This window comes from Micromesistius poutassou, assembly GCF_964030765.1.
Source record: "Micromesistius poutassou genome assembly, chromosome: 15".
NCBI lineage: Eukaryota > Metazoa > Chordata > Actinopteri > Gadiformes > Gadidae > Micromesistius > Micromesistius poutassou.
The window spans coordinates 12,051,835-12,072,946 of record NC_140285.1 but is presented as its reverse complement, the minus strand read 5'-3'; the positions used below and the strand labels follow the sequence as shown (position 1 = coordinate 12,072,946).

At 46.8% G+C, this 21,112-nt stretch overlaps 2 protein-coding genes across 4 annotated transcripts in view; both read left to right on the top strand.

The window, feature by feature from the left end:
- LOC311359853 (protein bicaudal D homolog 2-like) overlaps positions 1-11,842 on the top strand; it is a 39,268-nt gene extending 27,426 nt beyond the window's left edge. Inside the window, exons 9-12 of one of the 3 annotated variants that reach the window (XM_084479881.1) lie at positions 438-589; positions 5,727-6,003; positions 7,737-7,818; positions 9,534-11,842. In XM_084479881.1, the coding sequence (XP_084336007.1) occupies positions 438-589; positions 5,727-6,003; positions 7,737-7,784 (477 nt within the window). In that variant the 3' untranslated portion in view covers positions 7,785-7,818; positions 9,534-11,842. Of the gene's footprint in view, positions 1-437; positions 590-5,726 lie in introns of all 3 variants that reach the window. The other 2 variants (XM_084479880.1, XM_084479879.1) reach the window with 2 other exon arrangements.
- Positions 11,843-16,806: 4,964 nt separating this feature from the next.
- The window catches only part of fgd (faciogenital dysplasia), a 53,172-nt gene continuing 48,866 nt past the window's right edge, over positions 16,807-21,112 (top strand). The window contains exon 1 of the mRNA XM_084479033.1: positions 16,807-17,079. Coding sequence (XP_084335159.1) covers positions 17,058-17,079 — 22 coding nt within the window. The 5' untranslated portion in view covers positions 16,807-17,057. The remainder of the gene's footprint in view (positions 17,080-21,112) is intronic.

The window sequence follows — 21,112 nt, the reverse complement described above, 5'->3', positions numbered from 1 at the left end:
CAGCTGTCCCGGCACATACACTGCAAACAGTTGTGGCTGAGACGCTGGCCCTGTGGCGTCAGCTGGTCAGTTTGTTTAGTTATACAGACCCAGAGGAGCAGTGTAACACAGAATTAGAACGTGTGCCCAGTTGCTGTTGTGGCTATTAGAGATTGTGTGTGGCGTCTCGGTGCCTGACCCAGTCTGGATAAATAGAGCCATGAAACCCATTAATAAAACTAAAGCGTGTTACCTGTTGATAATTTTACTACTTCACTTGACCACATAACATTATCATGTGTTTACAGGTCACTGGGGCAATGTTAACCAAATGTGTGTGACCTAGAGAGGACAATGGAGCTCATGTGGCCCACATTACGGACAATTAGATTTTCATTCAGCCATCAGTAATTCCTGTGTCCCACTTGCCATGCTCTAAACCCCGTCTCTCCTCCCAGACAGCAGAGGTGGCTCTGGCCAACCTGAAGAGCAAGTATGAGAACGAGAAGGCCATGGTGACGGAGACGATGATGAAACTGAGGAACGAGCTGAAGACCCTCAAAGAGGACGCCGCCACCTTCTCCTCCCTCAGAGCCATGTTCGCCACCCGGTAAGACCCTCGCCTGTTCACCTCCGCTCACATGGACCTGGTCCGCACTCTCTTCTGACCTTCATGACTGCACTGCATCAGTAGGGTATGGTGTGGGACATCATGCAGTAAAGCCTTGTAGCATTTCCGTTTTATGACGGTGACAAACTAAATAAAATAGCTTATCTTAATGAATTGTAGGGCAATTCAGTCTAAAAATGTAACATTTTGTCTTGGTTGCATCTCCCTTTGCATGGAAATTTTGGAAAATTTGCATTGGGTCCAACCTAATACCTTGATTTGTTCACGTTCTAAATGTTTCGACGAATCAGATTGCTTGGTCGAAAAATACCTCTTGTATAATGTAGTACATAGAGGTACAAAGAAAGAGTTGCACACTTTCTACTCCAGTACCAGTCTTTGCCAGTGATCAGCAGCACCTCACTACAACCCTCGGTGCGCGTTACTTCTGCAGTTTTATTAAGTTGATCATAACATGCCATCCAAAGCCCACATCGACGTCCACAGCCGTTTCTCAGAGCAGCTGCCATGAGAGACACCTGAAACTGGTGTGTGATTTTAAGAGCCAAGTGTGTAGCTGGGCTCCCCAGGGTCTGATGGCATGCAGCGCATGATCCCAGAGAGTCAACATAAGACCACAATAACACTGGTGTGTTAATGCCGTGGTGACACCATCTGGCACCATCAGGCCACCTATAGGACACGATGACAATCCAGAAGAACAACTGGGTCATCTATGTTTATCAGATCCACACCACCATATGCTATGCGTATGCATATTTTTGTAGAGTATGGCGGGTTAAGTATTTCCCTTGTCTATCAATACGTATGTGTCATGGAGTGGTGACACATTTTTCTGGCCCTTATTTGGGGTTTTGGAGGCAGACTGTGATTCAGAAAACGTATTGGTGACGAACTTGTGTGTGTGGATCAGAGGGAGGTGCTGCTTACCCCATCATTAAGCTTCCTGATTCCTATAAGAAGCAGGCCAAAGGTTTGTTTGTAATCCCTACCTCAGCTTGCAATACACAGGGTTTGGAGTGTGTGTGTGTGTGTGTGTGTGTGTGGGGGGGGTATTGTTGTGACAATAACAACAAACACATGTAAGGCCTAAAGTGCATCACTCAAACAACACACCAGTCCAAAACAGGGTTTCCTCCATGTTTCTCCATCTCCGGTGTTCGCTGTAGGGTCACTGCCCACTGCTTCGTTCCAGGCCTCTCCTTTATAAACAAGGCATTGTTGATGCTGTGGGCATCATGTTCTCCCTTGCCCTTCATCTCACCCACCTGGCTGCCATTCAATACCTACCTTTCTCCATTTCAGGTAGAATGTGCTGAAGTCGGTCCATATTCCTGCACAGGCTCATCAATTAGTAACAGGAGGAGACCGCCTGCGTCAGCATATATATAAGACATTGCGTTGTCATGACCGTTTTGGTGCAGTGCAGAGATCCAAACAGACATTGTGGGTGGGACGCTCAATGGAAGTGACGTGGCTAAATATAAATAGAAGTGGTATTAAGCAGAAGGTTTATTGTTGTTTATTGTCAAACTCATCCGCCACAGCCAGCATTCCTTGTTATCGTTGTTTACGTTGTGTGTGGAAGAGGTGCCGTCTCGGGTGTGTCTGTAGACAGCAGACAGCCATTACTGCTGGGCATGCAGCCCATGTAAGGAAATGGAACGCTCTGTGTTAAATCAATGTCTTTCTTAAACACACACGCATACACACACCGTGTGTGTTTGAAGGTTATTAAAGTTCACAGCCCATTAGCCTGCCAGTGATTTAGGGGAGCGAACACGCCAGGCAGGGCTAATGTAGAGTATGTTTACGGCGTTATTGGTATGTAAATGTGGGCCCACATGCTGCTGGGTTGGAGTGGGACCAGGAGAAGGCGGAAGGCCCCTCAGAGGGGCCAGGGGACCGGCTCTGCAGAGGTTTCCCACACTCCCCGTCTCCTCTTCTGCCCCTTCATCCCCCCCCCCTCTCTTCCGCCAGACCCCGGGACCGCTAGTATACTGGACAAAAAGAGTGAGAGGGGGGAGGAAGGAAGGGGTGGTCATGGATTAAGATTGCAGAGATGTTGCAGACCGTGGTCAACTTTGTGAGGATCTTGTTGTTGTTTTAATCACAATGTGTAATCCACTTGGCTCAACGCATAGCCATGTACTGTATGTTATCATGAGTTAGCTTATGCTGTGTGTGTGTGTGTGTGTGTGTGTGTGTGTGTGTGTGTGTGTGTGTGTGTGTGTGTGTGTGTGTGTGTGTGTGTGTGTGTGTGTGTGTGTGTGTGTGTGTGTGTGTGTGTGTGTGTGTGCGTTGCACAAAGGCGTATGTTTTTCCAGCAGCAGCAGTCTGTGCTGCACTGGTGTCATGTTCAACAGTATAATCTCCGACCCCCTAACATTCCAGAGATATGCCTCAACACGTTCCTGCTCTTTCTTCTCGGTCAGAGAGTGAACCAAATCCTGTCCCTCTAACACGCACACTCTCATTATACCTACAGTATGTTTAGTTTGTATTTTTGTTGAACACACACACACACACACACACACACACACACACACACACACACACACACACTTTATGATGGCCCACCCTCCATGACCAATGAGGAGCAGACAACAGAAGTGTCTGAAGAGCCGGTTTGGGGGATGTGTGTGTGTGTGTCTGTTGGGGGTTGTGTGAGGGCAACATTAACCACACATATGGAAGCATGTTGCTACTGCTGTTTACACATGTTATATAGTTAGTGACTTGAATGTATGTGTGTGTGTGGAGTGGTTGGTACATACACGCCTGTGTTTTTAGGTAGAAAGCCTATCGCCTGACGTCAGACTTAAATGTAAACCAGCCTCGAGGGATTCAATGTTGTGAATGTGGCAAGTGTTCAACACACACACACACACACACACACACACACACACACACACACACACACACACACACACACACACACACACACACACACACACACACACACACACACACACACCTCGTCCAGCCGGCCCTAAGAAAGGCCTCCATTGTGTTCTGCTCATTCTGACAACAGAGACCCGTATAATTTTTTTTTCCCGGGAAAAACTCCCAGCCCCTCCCAGAGGCCCCCCCGCGGCCGTCCCCCAGCCCTCACTCATTAAGTGCTGCTGGCCCTCACAGGGAGGCCCCGCCGCCCCACACTTGGTGTAATGAAGCAGCGCTGATCCTCATTGTCGAGCTGTGTGTCCCACTGGGAATCAAACCCTCGGACACAAGGCAAGGGGGCAAGGTGTGCGTTGGCCCTGGGCTAGTCTGCTGAGGTTACGAGTTCAGAGACCAACACCCACCCCCCCAACCCCCCCCCCCCCACCACATGCTCAGGACACAACAACAGTCTCAATGTTTTGCCTCGGCTGGAGCCCATTGGCCGGTGGAGACCGGCCAATGGGCTCCAGCCGAGGCAAAACATTGAGACCTTTGAGTTGACCAATCAGAAGCGTGGGTGTGAGCGTTATAAGATAAGGGAATAAAACGGAGGACCACACAAACCGTGTGTTGCCGTTAGGTTTTGTTTGCGTTGTAGATGCTTGTGAGTAAATAGCTTCAGGCACGGTGAACCCACACAGAGTAAATATACTCTTTTACTTGCAATACCTCAGGGAGAGTGGTATTTTTTTCTAAAGATAAACAAGTTTTACTAGAGGCTAAATTACACAATTACATGAGCCTCAGCCTGCAGCGTTGTATACCGCTGGAAAGCAAGGTTTACAGGCCTACCACTCCCCCCACTGAAGTGTGGCGGTCCTGTCTTGAAGAATGCGCCTTCAAACGGTCCTGTCAGCAGCGTAACACGAGGGATAAGGCAGAGGGAGAGGGAGAGAAAATCCGATAGACAGACAGTGAGAAAGAGAGAGAGGAGGAAACTTGAGGGAGAGAAAGAGCGGCCAGGAAATGGCAGAGAGCAAAAGATGAGGCGGAGATGGAGAGATAGAGAATAGAGGGAGGTGGTTGAAAAGGGAAAGGAAGACACGTCTGGTGAAGGAGAAAAGGACGGAGCTCATGGCGATGAGCAGGGGGCATGGGGCCGGCGGGGCAGCGATGTGGCTTCGTATTCCTGCAGCTGACCCAGATTATACACCTGTCAACGCTTTCCAAACACACATGTCCACACACATGCTCACACTGAAGGGTAAAGGGAGACGCGGGGTGTGATGAGGCCATAATTCATCGCTAGGGGCTTTTTCCCAAAACGGCAGACAATGACTCTAAACGAATGACTGATATGGATGCTGTATCCGTTACTATGTAAAGGCTATTAATCTTGCTAACATATCTGCTCCAAAATTGGAGCTCTAGCCTTCAGTCATGGACTTTCCATTCTCCGCTCATCTTCACTTATCGAGTCTCTCCATCGCCTCCTCCTCTTCCTCCCCGTCCTTCTGTTTGGTCTCTAGGATCCGCCGGAAGGGGAATCTCCATGGAGGCCCTGTAGGTTAATGTGCTCATCCTTTTGTGACTGTGATCTATTATTAAGGGCCTCCAGGTACTTCCGCCTTCTCCTGGCATTCAGATAACCTCTAAAACTGCATATTTTAACATCTCACCTGGTCATGAATGTTTCAATACCCCTGTGACTGCCACTGCTTGAAGCACCTCCAATGAGGGAGAAAATACCTTAGTATTGTAAGCAGTTGGATTTCTGCATATTGGCACGTTAATATTGTCATTGTATTTGATTGATACCTGAAATACTAACTACTGAATGGTTTGAAGAACGCTGATAGCGGAAGATAATATAATGATGCAGAAGATTTGGTGAGGTTTCCAGGTCGTTTTTGTTTTGGTGCAGCACTCCACCTAGTGGTGGTAACGGGTACTGCCCATCTAGGTGAAAGGTCGTGATACAAATGCTTGATTTTTGTTATGCTTTTTTTAATGTCATAATTACATAAATGTGTCAAATAGCAAGTTAAAAATTGTAATTGTTTAGTTTGAATTCTAAATAAGGGACTTCCGGTTTCATCTTAATTTGTCACCATGTGTAGTTTGATTTGGTGGCTGCCACTGCCCCCTGCTGCCGAGTTGTAGGAAGTAAAAGAAACAAAGGTAAATCTGCTAATAAACCACCCCTTCTCTGCGTTCTGCCCTCCCGCAGCTGTGACGAGTACGTCACCCAGCTGGACGCCATGCAGCGGCAGCTGTCGGCGGCGGAGGACGAGAAGAAGACCCTGAACTCCCTGCTGCGCATGGCCATCCAGCAGAAGCTGGCGCTCACGCAGAGGCTGGAGGACCTGGAGTTCGACCACGAGCAGACCCGCCGCGGGGGCGCCGCCAGCCGGGCCAAGGGCCGCGGGCGGGCGGCCGCCGCCGCCGCCGCCACTGCCGCCGCCGCCGCCGCCGCCTCCGGGGCCGCCGCGCTCAACCCCCCCCACGTAAGTCAGAGCCTCACCTGCGCCGGCTCTGGCCGCCCAGAGGTCAGCAACGTCCTGCCCAACGGCATCATGGGAGGCCCCGTGGTCTTCTGCAGCGAGAAGTACAAGATCTACTGCGACTGAGGACTGGGAGGCCAGGGTGTCTTGAGAGAACCCAACCTCAACGGGACCGCTGTGTACAGAAGGGGGGAAAGGGGGGGGGGGGTCACCTCCCTCTCCCCACCCCTGGCTTTAGTGAATAAAAGCCCCACTCGCTTGCTTGGTCGTCCACTCCTCTGGGCGTGTCTAGCCTCCACGTGCTTACCGGCTGCTCGTTGCCTGTTGGTGTATCCGCTACAGGGGGAATGCAGGTGTGTGTACAGTGTGTGTGCTAGGTGTGGGACGTGGCGGGGGGGCGGGACATATTTCGGCATGTGGTTTATAAGGGTTGTCCCCCCCTCCCTGTGGTACCCATAGTCGGGGTGGTTTTTGTGGATATTATTGGGTGTCTATACTTCGCCACCGTCCTGGTGCCCGTGTGTAGGGTGTAAAATGGTGGCCCGCTTTGTGCGTAGGTGTCTTCTGAGCCCCCTCGCTGTACGCCGGCTCACTCGTGCAGACGAGGCCGTGGGGGGGGGGCGGGGGACATGTGAAGGGGGCGTCACGCTCTCGGCCGTGGGTCGGAGAGTGACGTCTTCTACCGTTAGGCTTGTCTGCTGGCGAGGGTGCTCCTCGATGAAACGACCCCACGTTACCTTCTCGGTGTCCTGGTCAATCCCCAGGACCCGCCTGTTGCCCCGGCAACCCACTGTCCAATCAGGTCACTGATAGATGTTTACATGAACACAAAATAAATAAAGAAAGAAAGAAATATGCAATCTCCCACGGCAAGCCCTTGCCTTGGGAGTATTCTCGACCGAAATTCAAAGTCACAAGTGGGTTGGCTGACGATTTGCTTCAGCGGACCGGATGAGAAGGAGCACCTGTGACCACATATAGTTTTTATATTTTATTTTGTAATTCCAGGATTGTTTTTAATATGCTTGTACACCAATATGGTAGTGATGATGATCAGTACTAGAAATTGCATGGCTTTGCAGCTGAAATGCTTATAAGCTTTTTTTAAATTTATTTTTCCAACCGTATATATCTGTGTTCAGCTGTGTGCTAAACCCATGTGCTACAGGGCTCTACATTGTAAAGAACAGACAGGTTCTTGGGTTGGCGGTTGAAACCCAGGCAGGCTTCTCCCTGCCTGGACTATGGCTTTTGACAAATCGGTCTCCATAGCTAAATTCAAGTGCACTTGGTCAGAGGTGCCTCAGGTTCCCTAGTCGCGATACAAAGGGTACCTGGATTACTGTGAAATGGATAAAACAATCGTTTTTATTGAAAATGCAGGTTTTTTTGTTTTCTTTTCTTTACACAAATTGAATGAAACTCGAATCCTAAAAAAAGCACAAATCCGAACGATTTTAGATCCTAAATCTGCTATTGGAAAAAACCGACCGTCGTCACACACGTCAAAGTGCCTGTCAACCCGAATCCCTTGAAATATATATATTTATCTACATCGATGTAAAGCCCTGTCTACCTGTTGATGTAATACACCGTCCCTTCTCCCCATTCGCCTTGGAAGCTGACCTTAAAGCTCTCATATCATGTGTGTGTAGATGTGGTTTGGGAACACACACGCCTGGTGTCTCTAACCTGTATCTTGTCACTTGTTCGCCCCCATATGACTCTTCTTACAGATTGTCAGACGCTTGTTCACCCCGCATCGCCACTCACCCTTTAACTAAAAAAAGAGGGATTGTGGGGAGTCTTTTATGTCAGGTAACGTCCTCACACACACGCATTGCATACATCTTGCTTGTGTGTGTGTGTGTGTGTGTGTGTGTGTGTGTGTGTCTGTCTGTCTCATAATCTTCTGCATTGTGACCCTTGTTTGTATATATTTGCACAAAGAGGGGTCTCTTTGTTTCTGGGTGTGTGAGGATAAACCTATGTACTGTCTTAGTATCTAAAATAGCTTTAAACCCTTGCGCATATAGAAAGAACAAATACAACGAGTGGGGCTTGTATAGATAATTCACTGTACTGCTTGTGGATCATAAACACATAGGCTTTATGATGCAAAAAGCAGGGTTGATGTATGGAGATCCTGCAAGATTAATCAAAGTATGTTCGCTTTTTTTCTAAATATACCGAGAACTAATAAATCTCCTAATTATATTCTTGATACGACCGCGTTCAGGTGAGGATCTTGCAGGATCGTTCTACAGTATTCCTTCCTCTCAGGGACATAGGGAGGGAGCTTGTTTCTATTGCAGAAATGTAAGGCGCCAACCCTGCTTGAGTGCACATCCATAGGTAAAGGGCACGCAGCGTAGAGACGGACACGGCCATGGTACACATTGGAGGCTATGCTATCCTACACATGAAAGCTAAGCCATCATACAGAGTGAAAGGCTAGGGGGAAGAGAAGTTCCTCTGGAGGACTATGTTCACTCACTCTTTTCTGATTTTAAGTTTATTTTTTAACTAACTTTTAAGAGTGACATATTGGGTTTCTTTCTTTCTTTTGCATTAAAATTTCTTGAAAGCGGAGAGATGAAAACTCTCCAAGGAGCTCCCGGAGGAGGGAGCTAGAGAAGGAGGCTAGTGAAGGAAGCTAGTGAAGAAAGCTAGCATAGGAAACAAAACATGCTAGCACAGATAACCGGGTATCTGGTCTTGATATTGATTCTGACACTATGAAATAATAAGCCAGTGGTTTCCTGAAAGGGACGGAAATATTGATTATTTTGTACATTGAGTTAGCCTTGAATCGACAAATTACTTTCCAAGGGACATAGAGTCCAAATGTTACCCCTAACCGCTAGTATATGCTCTGTGGTACCACTGAGCGGTAGTTAGACCTAACAACCCAGGATGTACTCAGATTACAACCTGTTATGGATATAGTTTCACACGGTTTGAATTCAACGTCTAGCTTATCTGTCGCCATAACGACCTGCCACTTTAATATTTAAATAAGCTCCTCCTACCTCTGTGCTAACATGCTCCGCCCACTCGTCAATACGTTTTCTCTGAGTTGTCGTTCTTGTACATCGTCAGACCTCTGATTGATGTCAAATGCATGTGAAATACACAACTTACTTGTTGTTATTGTTATGATTATTAACCAGCACGTCACACTGAGTGATGCCTTTCTCCTTTGCTTTGGTTGCTGGGTGATATTTCAACTGCCCCGGAAGTGAATGAACGTTGTACTTGCGAGTCACTGGCTTCTTAGAGGCTTCTGCTTCAATCGTAGTCACCCCCGCATTTTATGCATATGATAAGAAGCTTTATTTTAACACTGGCTGCCTCAGGATGACTAACTCAGTTTACGTTTTCTGTTTGCCATGACTAACGACAGTCACTGTGTCTTCTTTCTCGAAAGAGGTGACCAGCTACTCACCGTTAAACTACCGTGTTTACTAATACTCATAAGAGGAAGCATGCTCACCTTAACGATGTGTTGTTTCTTTCTTCATTTGTTCCAGTTATTACAGTAGTTCTGACCGGATGAGGATTCTCACCGCTGAATCGGTTTGGCCGAAGGTTAGCACAGCATAGATCATTTGGACTTGAGGATATCACGGCAACACCAGCCGAAAACCAAACAAAAACCAAACAACCAAACAGTCATCCTTGAGTTAGATTTCTAATTGTATTCCCCCAATTGCTGTCTCATTTAAGCTATGCAATATGACATGGATGGGAATCAAACTAAACTCCACTTCTTTAATTGCTGCTGGCAGAAGCCAGGATTTTTAAGTACAAGGCACACACTTTCCGTGGGAAATTTATGGGCGACTTCAATATTATAATTACCCCTCAATTTAAAGTCAAAGGAAAACAGGTTGTTTCTCAATGTAATGACAATTTCTTTCTACTTTAATGTTCTTGGATTTTAGTTTTTATTATTTGTATTATTCTGTGCACTTTCATTATATAGGAAAATGTCATACTATTATTAACCAGAGAAAGTCGTAGTGGTGTGGTTTGTGAGTTTTTTTCCCATATCTACTCACAGAAGGCTATATATAGGATCATATGTGACTTCTACGCTGTGATGAGCAAACGCCTCTTGCATATGGGAAGGCGCCACAAACCACAACCTACTAATTGACTTTGTCTGTGAGAATTGTAACCATCTAAAACGTTATTTTTTTTTCTTGGTTATATATTTACACTGTCCGTTAGCCTTTATGTTTGTTCTACTATGATCTCTGATAGAAAAAGTCCAGGGTGATCAAATTCTGGGGTTTTTCGTGTATTTATTATTCCTAGGAATAGTTCGAAAAATTGCGCTGAAACTTGACAACGCTCTTGATTCAAAAGAAGGTGAGTTGTGTTTAAGGAAAAAGAAATGCTGTGACAAAACACGCTTTTTTTCCCAGCTTCTTACCGAAGGGCAATCCACTGAACGTGGATCACTGACCACCAGAATTCCCTACAAGTGCATCGATTAAAATTCCAAATTGGAATTGTTCCATTCTCCCTTTGCTTATCGTGCCAAATCATGGTACACCATTTAGGTTGAACAGAATCAAGAAGAAAAGGGACATTTTTTGTCAATGGGAAAGGCTTAGTTTGGACCACGGCTCTCGCGAGGGGCGTGATATGTTTTTCTGATTTGTTTAGTTTCTTGTTTCCAACCAGTAGTGCCTTTCATTGTTTCAAGGGAGAATCTTAGACTAGGAATTTATGTTTATTTTTAAAGGTTTGGGTTCAAAGTAACTGTGAGCAGCAATAAATGCGAAGGGACGACCCCTATCTGCATCAACGAAAAAACAGTTTAAATTGGCTCAATAAAAATAAATGAATTGTAGGGAATCCTGTGGGTCAGTCATCCATACAATACATTCAGGGGTATATTGAGAAAAAAAAAAGTTACAATGTTTTATTTTGATTTGTTTTCTCACACTTTGGGAACCCAAAGAAATCCCATTGAACAACACCCTCCATGCATCTGATATGTATGTGTTTGGCTATTGGAAACATCTCTAACTCTAGCTATGTATGGTGAAGGTAATGTGATATCAATAGTATTGTGGAGAAAAATGTGAGAGAGAGCGCATTTTTCCATTCCGTCGTTCATTATGGTGTTGTTATTTTTTTTTTATTATTGATCTTTTTTATATCATCTTTAAGCATTAATGTTTTCAGGAAACAGAAAACTAAATTAGCATCAACAAGCTTGAACCGTGCCATTATAGCCAAAGCTCGCTTGTTGAGGCGTTAAAAGTTGAAATATGGAAAAAGAAACATAAAAAGATAAAGTGCAATTCTGATACTGTTTTACATTTTGAAAGACCTCAAAGTTTTCTGTTTGCTGGAAGCACTAGCATTGTGATAATACATTAGCTGTGCAAACTTTATATTGTCATATTGTGTTCAGTATTGCTCCATAATTGAGAGTTTGATACCTTTTTATATGAAATAACGACTTCACCTGTATTTATTTGAATTGTCATGCAGTACTGTATTCTTATCAATAATGTGCGTTATGATTAGTGACATAATGATTACAGCTAAATGTCATATGCATGTTTTTTTCAGTTATGGGACCTTTACACAGAATTGTAAAACAAACGTATAACTTTGTAATGGGTGAGTAGAAACAAACAAAAAAAGAATTGAAAAGGAAAAAAAGACGAGTCTTTTGTCTCGTATGTATTACTGCTGAAATACCGCTTTGAAAAGTGTTGTTTGTTTTCCAGGAGAGAGATACTGTCTGTGTAAGGGTAGTCATACTGGTTAAGAAAAAAACGAGAAAAAAAAGAATAAAGGTAACTTTAAGTCCAGAGATGTGACGTGTGTGTGTGTTTTTTGTGCATGTGTGTGTATGTATAGATACATACATGTGGGTGTGTGGCGTCTTGCTGTGCTCTGAAGGGTTAAGCCCACAGCTGAGCGTGCAGCAGCACTCCCAGGCTGCCGGCTCAGGCCCAGCCTCGTCCCAGAGTGTTCCCAGCTGGAGGAGCTCAGGCCTGGGAAAGGCTGGAGTGACTTCCCAGCTGTCCTAGAGACTCAGGGACGCGATCACGTTTCACACAATGCACACACACACACCCAGAAAAATAAAAAAGTCCACAACCCTCTTCTACTCCCACGTCTTTGTCTTTGTCCGTCTCTGTCTGTCTCTTGCTCTGTCTGTTCCTCTCTATTTTCTCTCCTTTCTCATATTACAACCTTTTCCCAGTGGCCTTGCTCTACCTTGTATTTCATCATCCGTTATTTCCCTGGTTTTTCCAATAGTTTCTGACCTTCCCCACGCTAAATTAAAGTCAAGAAGCAAACACTGACCGGACCCAACGGCCCCCCCGACCTGTGATACTCCTCCACTTCCTGTTGCATCCCTGGGGGCCATTTTACCCTATAGATTAAATCTCTCTCTCTCTCTTTTTGTCTTGCGCTCTTTTCTCCCCCCCCGCCTCTCCGCTTCCTCTGGAGTTGTTCAACTGGAAAATCGTCGGAAGGGGCTAAATTTCGAGGAATGGAAGCGACGTTAATGTGTAACCTTAGCAGTCCGATGTCCTCTGATGTCCCCATAAAATTCCAGAATCAAACAACAACGATGTTACGCTTTTCCGTATGCAATTTTCCATAATAATTCTACACTAGAAATATATCTAATTTGGAACCAAATCTGCTTTGGTATCTTTATTTAGATTAGTTTATATATTTCCTGTGTCTCGCTGTATGGTGGGAGGGAGGGAAAGATAAGTTAGTAAGATGGAGTCTATAGAGACCGGTTGATCTCCCTCCAGATCAACCGGTGACAGAAACATGACCCTCTCCCTATGACTGTCATGTGGTTCCAGTCTTCACTTTGATAACTTAATAAACGGGCTACGCCTGTCACCATACCAACCATACATTTCTTAATGCCAATTATGAACGGAAAAGAGGGGGGGGGGGGGGGGGTCAGTTGATGGCGGACTGGCCTATGACATCACCGCCACCGGAGACAGAGCAGTCTTTTGTTGGAGCTGGTCTTCCTTCAACGTCTTCCTCGCGCCCGGCCTGTCTGCTGCGAGGGGATAGGGCCCCGGGTTCCTGTGCTGGCCCGCCCACTCCGCTCAGTCAGGTGCCGTGGAGACCGCCTCCCTCGGACAGACCAGCACCAGGCCCTCCACTCCCTCAGCTGTCTCCACGATCACTCCTGCAGGATCCTGTTTCACCACATGGTGTCTCTGTAACAGATGCAACACACACATGCTCACACACACACACACATACGCATACATACACACGAATACCCACACACACACACACACACACACACACATGAGCGCTCACATACATACACACACACACAAACATACACACACATCTTTGTGTTTGTGTCAGCAGCATTCTTATTAAGGGGGGACGGTTTACGGCAGGTTTTTAAAAGATTATTGTGTTGGCACCTTTTCCCTCTACGGTTGAGCTGTGCGTTTTGGATGTGTGTGTGTGTGTGTGTGTGTCTCTCTGGGTTTTGCTGCGGGAAACCATAATGTATGCGTTTCTAAGTGTGTTCTTGGATGCCTTCTAAACCAAAGGTTTCTCACAAAGAGCCTTCTTTCTGCACGTCAGCCGGAGACATCATGTGACATTCTTAATTCACGTGGACGTTTGGAGAGTGAGGAACCAAGAAAGCACACAGAGTGCATCTGGTGAGGAAAAACAGCCCCGGAACAGAGCAAACAACACGTACAAACAACCGCGGCTGTCAGAGAGACACACCAACCACTTCTTGGCTGCTGAAGTATCATCTTCAATCCCCGCGACACACACACACACACACACACACACACACACACACACACACACACACACACACACACAACGACAAACAGGCACACACACACATCCATCAATCAAACCTTTTTTTATTCAGGCAAAAAATACATTGAGTGACATTAATTTTGCAGTGTAGCCTGATTACAGTGCACGTTAAAATACAACATAACGTCATAACAAACCCACACATCACACACCACCACACATCCACACACACACACACACACACACAACCAAATACAAATAGACAACCATTGTGTACTGTATAACCTACTTCTACATTATCTTAAGCCAGCGCTGTGAGACGTGAACCATGCAGGGCGGATTCAATTCTGAATAAAAATGTGTTTCACTGAATCTCATGACTCACATTCAGAGACATTCCACACTCCTCCTGACAGTCCCGGAACTATGGGTGTGAGAATCATCATCATCATCATCATCATCATCCACCATCATCATCATCGTCTCCCTCCCTATAATGAGTGAGTCACACAAGTCTACACATAACGCCGGCGTGTGGTCCCATAGGTATCATTCTGGTGACGTTTGCGCTGGGCACAGGGCACAATACACGCACAATACACACCCACACCCAATACACACGTCTAGTGCCGGCTCTACAGGCACAACGGTTTCATTTGCACATGAGGAGGGCTGCGTTGTGTGTGCTAATGGCAGAGCAGCGAGCGGCGCGGCACGGGTGTGATTAGTCGTACGATCGGGAGGTTCACACCAGGGGAGGGGGTTAGGTGTGAGAAGAACACACACTCTCACATTCCACGTTTCTTCTTTCACCAGCATTTGCTGCCCTTCATCGATCTAGCTTCCATTTCTTTTTTGTCTTTTCTCGTTTTGGGTCCCCTACTTTTCAGCTTAATTTTCTTTCTCTCTCTTTCTATCTCTCTCTCCCCCCCCCCAACTCTTTTCCGTCCCTCTCCCTCACTCACTCTCCCTCTCTCTCCCCTCTCTCTTCCCCCTCTTTCTCTATCCATATCTCTCGCCCTCTCCCCCCTCTCTCTCTCCCTGCGTCCCCCTCCCTCAGTAAATGGTGTGTTGTGTAGACGTGGCTTGTGAGCCCCTAGGGAAGCGGAGGAGGAGAGGATGTGTCTCAGGGGGGTCCACCCAGCATGCCCACTCTCTCTCACACACACACACACACACACACACACACACACACACACACACACACACACACACACACACACAAACACAGTCTCTCTCACACACACACACACACACACACACACACACACACACACAAACACAGTCTCTCTCACACACACACACACACAAACACAGTCTCTCTCATACACACACACACACACACACACACACACACACGCACATACACTCTTGCACACACACCACACACACACACACACACTCTCTCTCTCTCTCTCTCTCTCTCTCTCTCTCTCTCGCTCTCTCTCTCTCTCTGTCTCTCTCTCTCACACACACACATACCCACACAGTGCAGCCAGTACCCAGTGCTCCGGGGGCTCTGAGCCTGTTTAAGACATGAGTTCAGTCATCCGCAAATCACTCGACCCCTCTGAGTCCACAATGACATGTGCAGCACTACATCAGCTACACTCTGCACAGAAACGGCAACACCACCAAAACAAACCTGCCCGGTTCAGACGTACATTCTGCAGAACTAATTAGGGTGCGACAAACGGATAACAGACATTAAGTGTGTACTCATGAGTGTAATATCAGAAATAAGATGCACTTTATTATTCGCAGCGACGCCGTCACAGAAGAAAGTACAGGACAGTACGGCCTCATACAAATTCATTTTCTTGTTAACGAGCAAAATTAGAAAATGTATTGGCCTTTCCACAATAACATTAGTAGAAATGTAAATGTCAACATTTGACATTATTATGCTACATTCAAGGAGAGAATATAGTAGGCCAACATTTGAAACTAAAGGTTACATCAATTAACCAAATAGTTAGAACAACGACCAGTTGTACTGTATTTTAGTCGAGTAGTCTTCTCAATGGCAGCCGGCCAGCCAGGAAGCTTTGTACTGGGGGGAGGATTTGGTGTGTGTTCATTACGGACACGAGAGAAGCGTGCAGCTACAGCGGCACACACAAAAGTGGTTAATGATGCGTGGCTGAGTTGACATGGGTTTAGAATGAACACGAGGGAGGAGGATGATAGACCTACTACTACACACACACACACGCACCAACAGACACTCGCGCGAACCCCCAAACGCGCGCACGCCCAAACACACACGCACACACACGCACGCACACACACACACACACACACACACACACACACACACACACACACACACACACACACACACACACACACACACACACACACACACACACACACACATGGAGAGGGAGCCGCTATCGTGTTTCTAGGGTTGGTTTTGAAATGTCTGGAATTACTTGCGGGGCCCATTTTTAGCCAACTGTGTGTCTTTTTGTTCAATTATTTATTTTTGAAGCAAGAATGATTTCTGGGGCAAAGGAATCGTCTCGACCTAATGAAGGCCACACAGCCCAGACCACTCTATCGCTGAGCAGACAGAGCAGCATTATAATGAAGAAGCCTGTATAGGCCATACGCTGGCATAGGCCAAGAGTTGCTGCTACAGAAAAAAACAAAGGCTACAGTAGATGCGGAATTCCCTTCAGTGTTGTCGTTTATCACTCGAAGTTGTTGGCCTACATTCCTTCGAAATAAATAGAGCAAACAGTGGAGACATCAAAATGAAAATTGATAGGCCATTCAAGTTGTACTATTTACTTAATTTGCCTCAGTGATCTTAAATGCAGTTACGCCAACGGCAACGTCTACAACGGACCCAACGGGCTCCTCTCCTCTGCTTAATAACGCCGTGCCTGATGAATGGGCCAGCGTGCCCGCGCCTAGCCTCGGGAGCGCGCATCTTTTTCCAGAGACCCGAGGAGCGAAGTATCGTGCCGCGCAGAGGAGACACTTCTTTTCGGGAGACGGAGGCGATGGAACTACACAGAACAACCGTGCCCTGATTTCGTTCACAAAATACATTGTGCCCGGGTATTTAGTGGTCTGCAAAGGAAGCATGCAGAGTCCGTACTCCGCTATCTAGACGTATCGGTGTAAAGAAAAGGGGGGCTCAGAAGTCAGGACACTCCTCCCGAGTTAACGCCGTTTATGCCGGGGCAGCGAGTTTAATCTCTGCGGGAAGCGAGACAGTCCCAACAACTTTGTGCAAGATGCAGGGAGTCTCGGCTACTGGTAAGCAAAAACGTTTCGATTAACCTCTAACTTTGCTGTTTGCAACTCATGGGAATTCCTTTCTGTTTGTTTATGTAAAAAAAAAAAACGGGACTTTTGCGCACAGGATGTTAAATGCATTTACCATCTGCCAGTGGGCAGTTAAGGCCCTTCGAAGCATTAATAGTAGGCGTTTTTTTAAATGCTGTAGCTTGAAATGGTATCGCACCATACAGAAAGAGCAGACAATAACCAAGCTGACACGACAAGAAAAGTAGCATTGCAATGCCAAATCTCAAAAGTAGCACCTCTGACGTCACCAACGCCTTCATACAAATCTGAGCCGTATTTTCTTGGTGTTGATATGCTCCATAAATCAGTATACCAATATCTAATTATTTTTTAACAGCTGCTTTGATGAGATATGACTGTCATCATCATAAATCCAGGATGCATATTTAGTGATGGAAACTGCTGTGTGTGTGTGTGTGTGTGTGTGTGTGTGTGTGTGTGTGGGTAGGTACGTTTGTGAGTGTGTGTGTGTGTGTGTGTGTGTGTGTGTGTGGGGGGGGGGGGGGGGTACGTGTGAGTGTTTGTGCGTGTGTGCATGTATGTGTGTGTGTTTGTGTGTGGATAACTTTATGTCTGTGTGTGTGTGGTTGTGTGAGGAAGTTTGTGTGGATAAGTTAGTGTTGTGTGTATGTGTGTGCGTTTGGGTAAGTTTGTACATGTGTGGTTTGGTCCATAAGTGTGTGTGTGTGTGTGTATGTGGATAACTTTTCATGTGTGTGTGTGTGTGTGTCTGTTATAACGGTTACCTAGGTCCATCATGTGTGGAACATGATCTGAGGGGGAGGGATGCAGGAGTGTGATACAGTCAAGAGGACGACCGCTGAGCATGAAATGTGATTAGAAATCACTAGACTGTGTCTCTGTCTCCTGTTTTTGTTCTTAGCTCAGAGTGTGCATGCCTGCATATGTGCGTGCGTGTATGTATGTGTGTGTGTGTGATCGGATCAATTCATTCTCTGTCAGGCCTCTCTCTCTGTGCTGCGAGGGGGAGACATTTTGTTGCCGTCACGGCGGTTTGCTCTGCTCTCCTCTTTCTATATTCCACACATTCCTTCCGGAGCGTTTTCTTAGAGGACACGACCCTCTTTCCGGCGCGGGTCCCGGGCAGCGGTCGGGTGGCGGGAGCATAGAGCAACGTAAGCACGCGGCAGACAGTCACGTCCCTGATGTGGACAATAGGAACCGATTTACTGCTGACACAGAGACAAAGGAGAGGGGGGGTGGGGGGAAGGGGAGAGAGGGAGATATAAATATATTTGGGGGGGTAGTGCTGAAGGGATGATATTTGATGTTGAGGTGAGCAGCAAGCGGGCGGGCAAGGGAGAGAGAGAGAATGTTTGTTGTAGGGCTCAAGGGACGAATCGATCTGCCATCCTGCAGAATGATTTTCTTTTTCCGGCACTCTGGCACCCGATTTCTATGTCTCTCGCTCTCTCTCTCTCTCTCTCTCTCTCTCCCTCTCTCACACACACATACACACACTCTCTTTCATTGCCAAGACCTTGGGTTTTGTGTTTTCTTTCCCTTTTTCTCTCCCCCATCCTCTCCCTCACTGTCCCAAATCAATCTCGGCCCCCTCATCTCCCACTCTCTCTCTCTCTCTCTCTCTCTCTCTCTCTCTCTCTCTCTCTCTCTCTCTCTCTCTCTCTCTCTCTCTCTCCCGCTCTCGCTCTCACTCTCTATCCCTTCTTCTCTCTCTATCTCTCTCTCTCTCTCTCTCTCTCTCTCTCCCCCACTATCTCTCTGTCCCGCTCTTCCTCTATCAGACAGGGGACTGTCTCTCTCTATCTCTCTCTGTCTCTCACTCTCACTCTCTCTATCTATCTTTATCTGCCCCACTCTCTCATACTCTCATCCAATAATCTCCCCCATCCTCTCTTTAAACATGCTCCCTTCATCTTCCTGTAGCCCCCCTGTGTGTGTGTGTGTGTGTGTGTGTGTGTGTGTGTGTGTGTGTGTGTGTGTGTGCACGTGTGCCCAGTATCTGTGCTGCTCATTCCCATGCATACAGCAGGGAGCGGTCAGCGGGAGCACAACAAACCCACCAACAGCCCCTGAAGGGTTACACTCATGGGAAGAAGTACTGCTACAGTATTACCAGCCACTGTGTATTTATTACCGGACAACCTCACCAAGCAAACGCCAACTAATAGAATACACAAAGGGCGAGTGTGTCTGTCCGTGACCGCGGCGCATCCCTGGTCGTCCTCGGCCCTGAATGAGTGTTTATGGATCGGTGGAGCTGTAGACACGGCGGTCTCCTGGCCCCTGCAGTGCCCGGTCGCTCGGTGCTCCATTCTGCATCCTAATTGAGGCGATTGGGAGATGGTGGAAGAGCGTGGCGTCCTTGTCACATTGATTTTACACAGACTTGCTCACACATTTAAATAAAACCCTGTCCTGCTATGCTCTCGCGCTCTCTCTCTCGCTCTCTCGCTCTCTCGCTCTCGCCCGCTTGCTCTCGCCCGCTCGCTCTCTCTCGCTGTCTCTTGCCGGCTCCTTCGCCTGGTGTCTGGGCACTCGTTCTCTCCCACTCCATCTCTGTGAGAAGGTGGTGAGTGTGTATCCCACCCAGCCTGTGGGTCATGTGTGGGCTGTAGCAGCTATAGCCCGCTATCCCAGCATACCATGTTCCCGCCCGGCTGTTTATGTTATTTATTATTAACAAAAAGTGCCTCGGTCTGTCTGTGTTGAAACAAGCCAATGTAAACATAGCCCCAGCATATATTAGATAAACAGAGAGAGAGAGAGAGAGAGAGAGAGAGAGAGAGGAGGTTGGAGGAAGGGTGGGAGATATTCTGTGTGCTGCTCTCGCTATCAAAATGCTGCATCACACTTAAGGTCTCACCTTCCCCCCACCCCTACAGTGCAGGCCCTGTCTGAAACACACACACACACACACACACACACACACACACACACACACACACACACACACACACACACACACACACACACACACACACACACACACACACACACACATAATGTACACTTTACTTACTGTATAATATATTGACCTTTTTCTAATAAAACTTATATCTTTGTTCATGAATTATTACCAAATGTCCTAATTTAAAGAATCAGCTAAGCAAATTGTAAAGAATTGTAATAATTCTGTGGGACTCTCTTTAGCTCTTTCAAGCACTCTCAGGCTCTCTCTCTCTTGCTGTCTCTCTCCCTCTCTTTCACGCTCTCTCTCGCTCTCTCTCCCTCTGCCTCTCTCTCTCTCTCCATAAGAAGGCATGACTTGGTTGCAGGGTCACACAGGAGCTCCAGGCTCCTTTGCGGCCTGCCTGAGTGTCACATTGATGTGCCTAATGGTGGTCACATGCAGGGCCTGCTATTGCACTGGCATCATCCAGGCATGTGTGCGTGTGTTTTTGTGCACGTGAGCAGTGAGGAAGAGGATCAGATCAATTCAGCATTATTGGATATAAGGGTAGTAATTTGTTCTGAACCTGGGTCTTATCTTGCATGGTGTGTGTGTGTGTGTGTGTGTGTGTGTGTGCAGTCTTCAGGCATTACGTTGTTGTCCCACTCATGACATTATGTGGAATTTGCGACCTGTTGTTTGAGTGCAGCCGCCTGACACATGTAACGTTGTCCACCACCGACCTCAACTCGCACACACTTTTCAAAATGCAGATATAATCAATATCACGTGAAGTGGTTCACCACGGTCTTCAACTCTTACCTTTTCAAACTCACATTATATCTGAAGAATGAACGCCGGGGTCTGACTGCACGTGCAGCTTCAGAGTCAATGGGAGGGGAAGAGAAAGTTGTGTTGTGGACATTGAAGTCATTGTTTGTGTGCTAGTTGGAGTGGCAGGTGATGCTGCCATATGGACACTCCTGTTGAACTGGTTTCAAAAGAATTGGCATTAACTACTCACAGCTGTGTGTTTGTGTGTGTGTGACCAAGCCCTTTTCCCCTCCCTAATCGTTCAAATTGATGTGTATATGTATATGTATATAT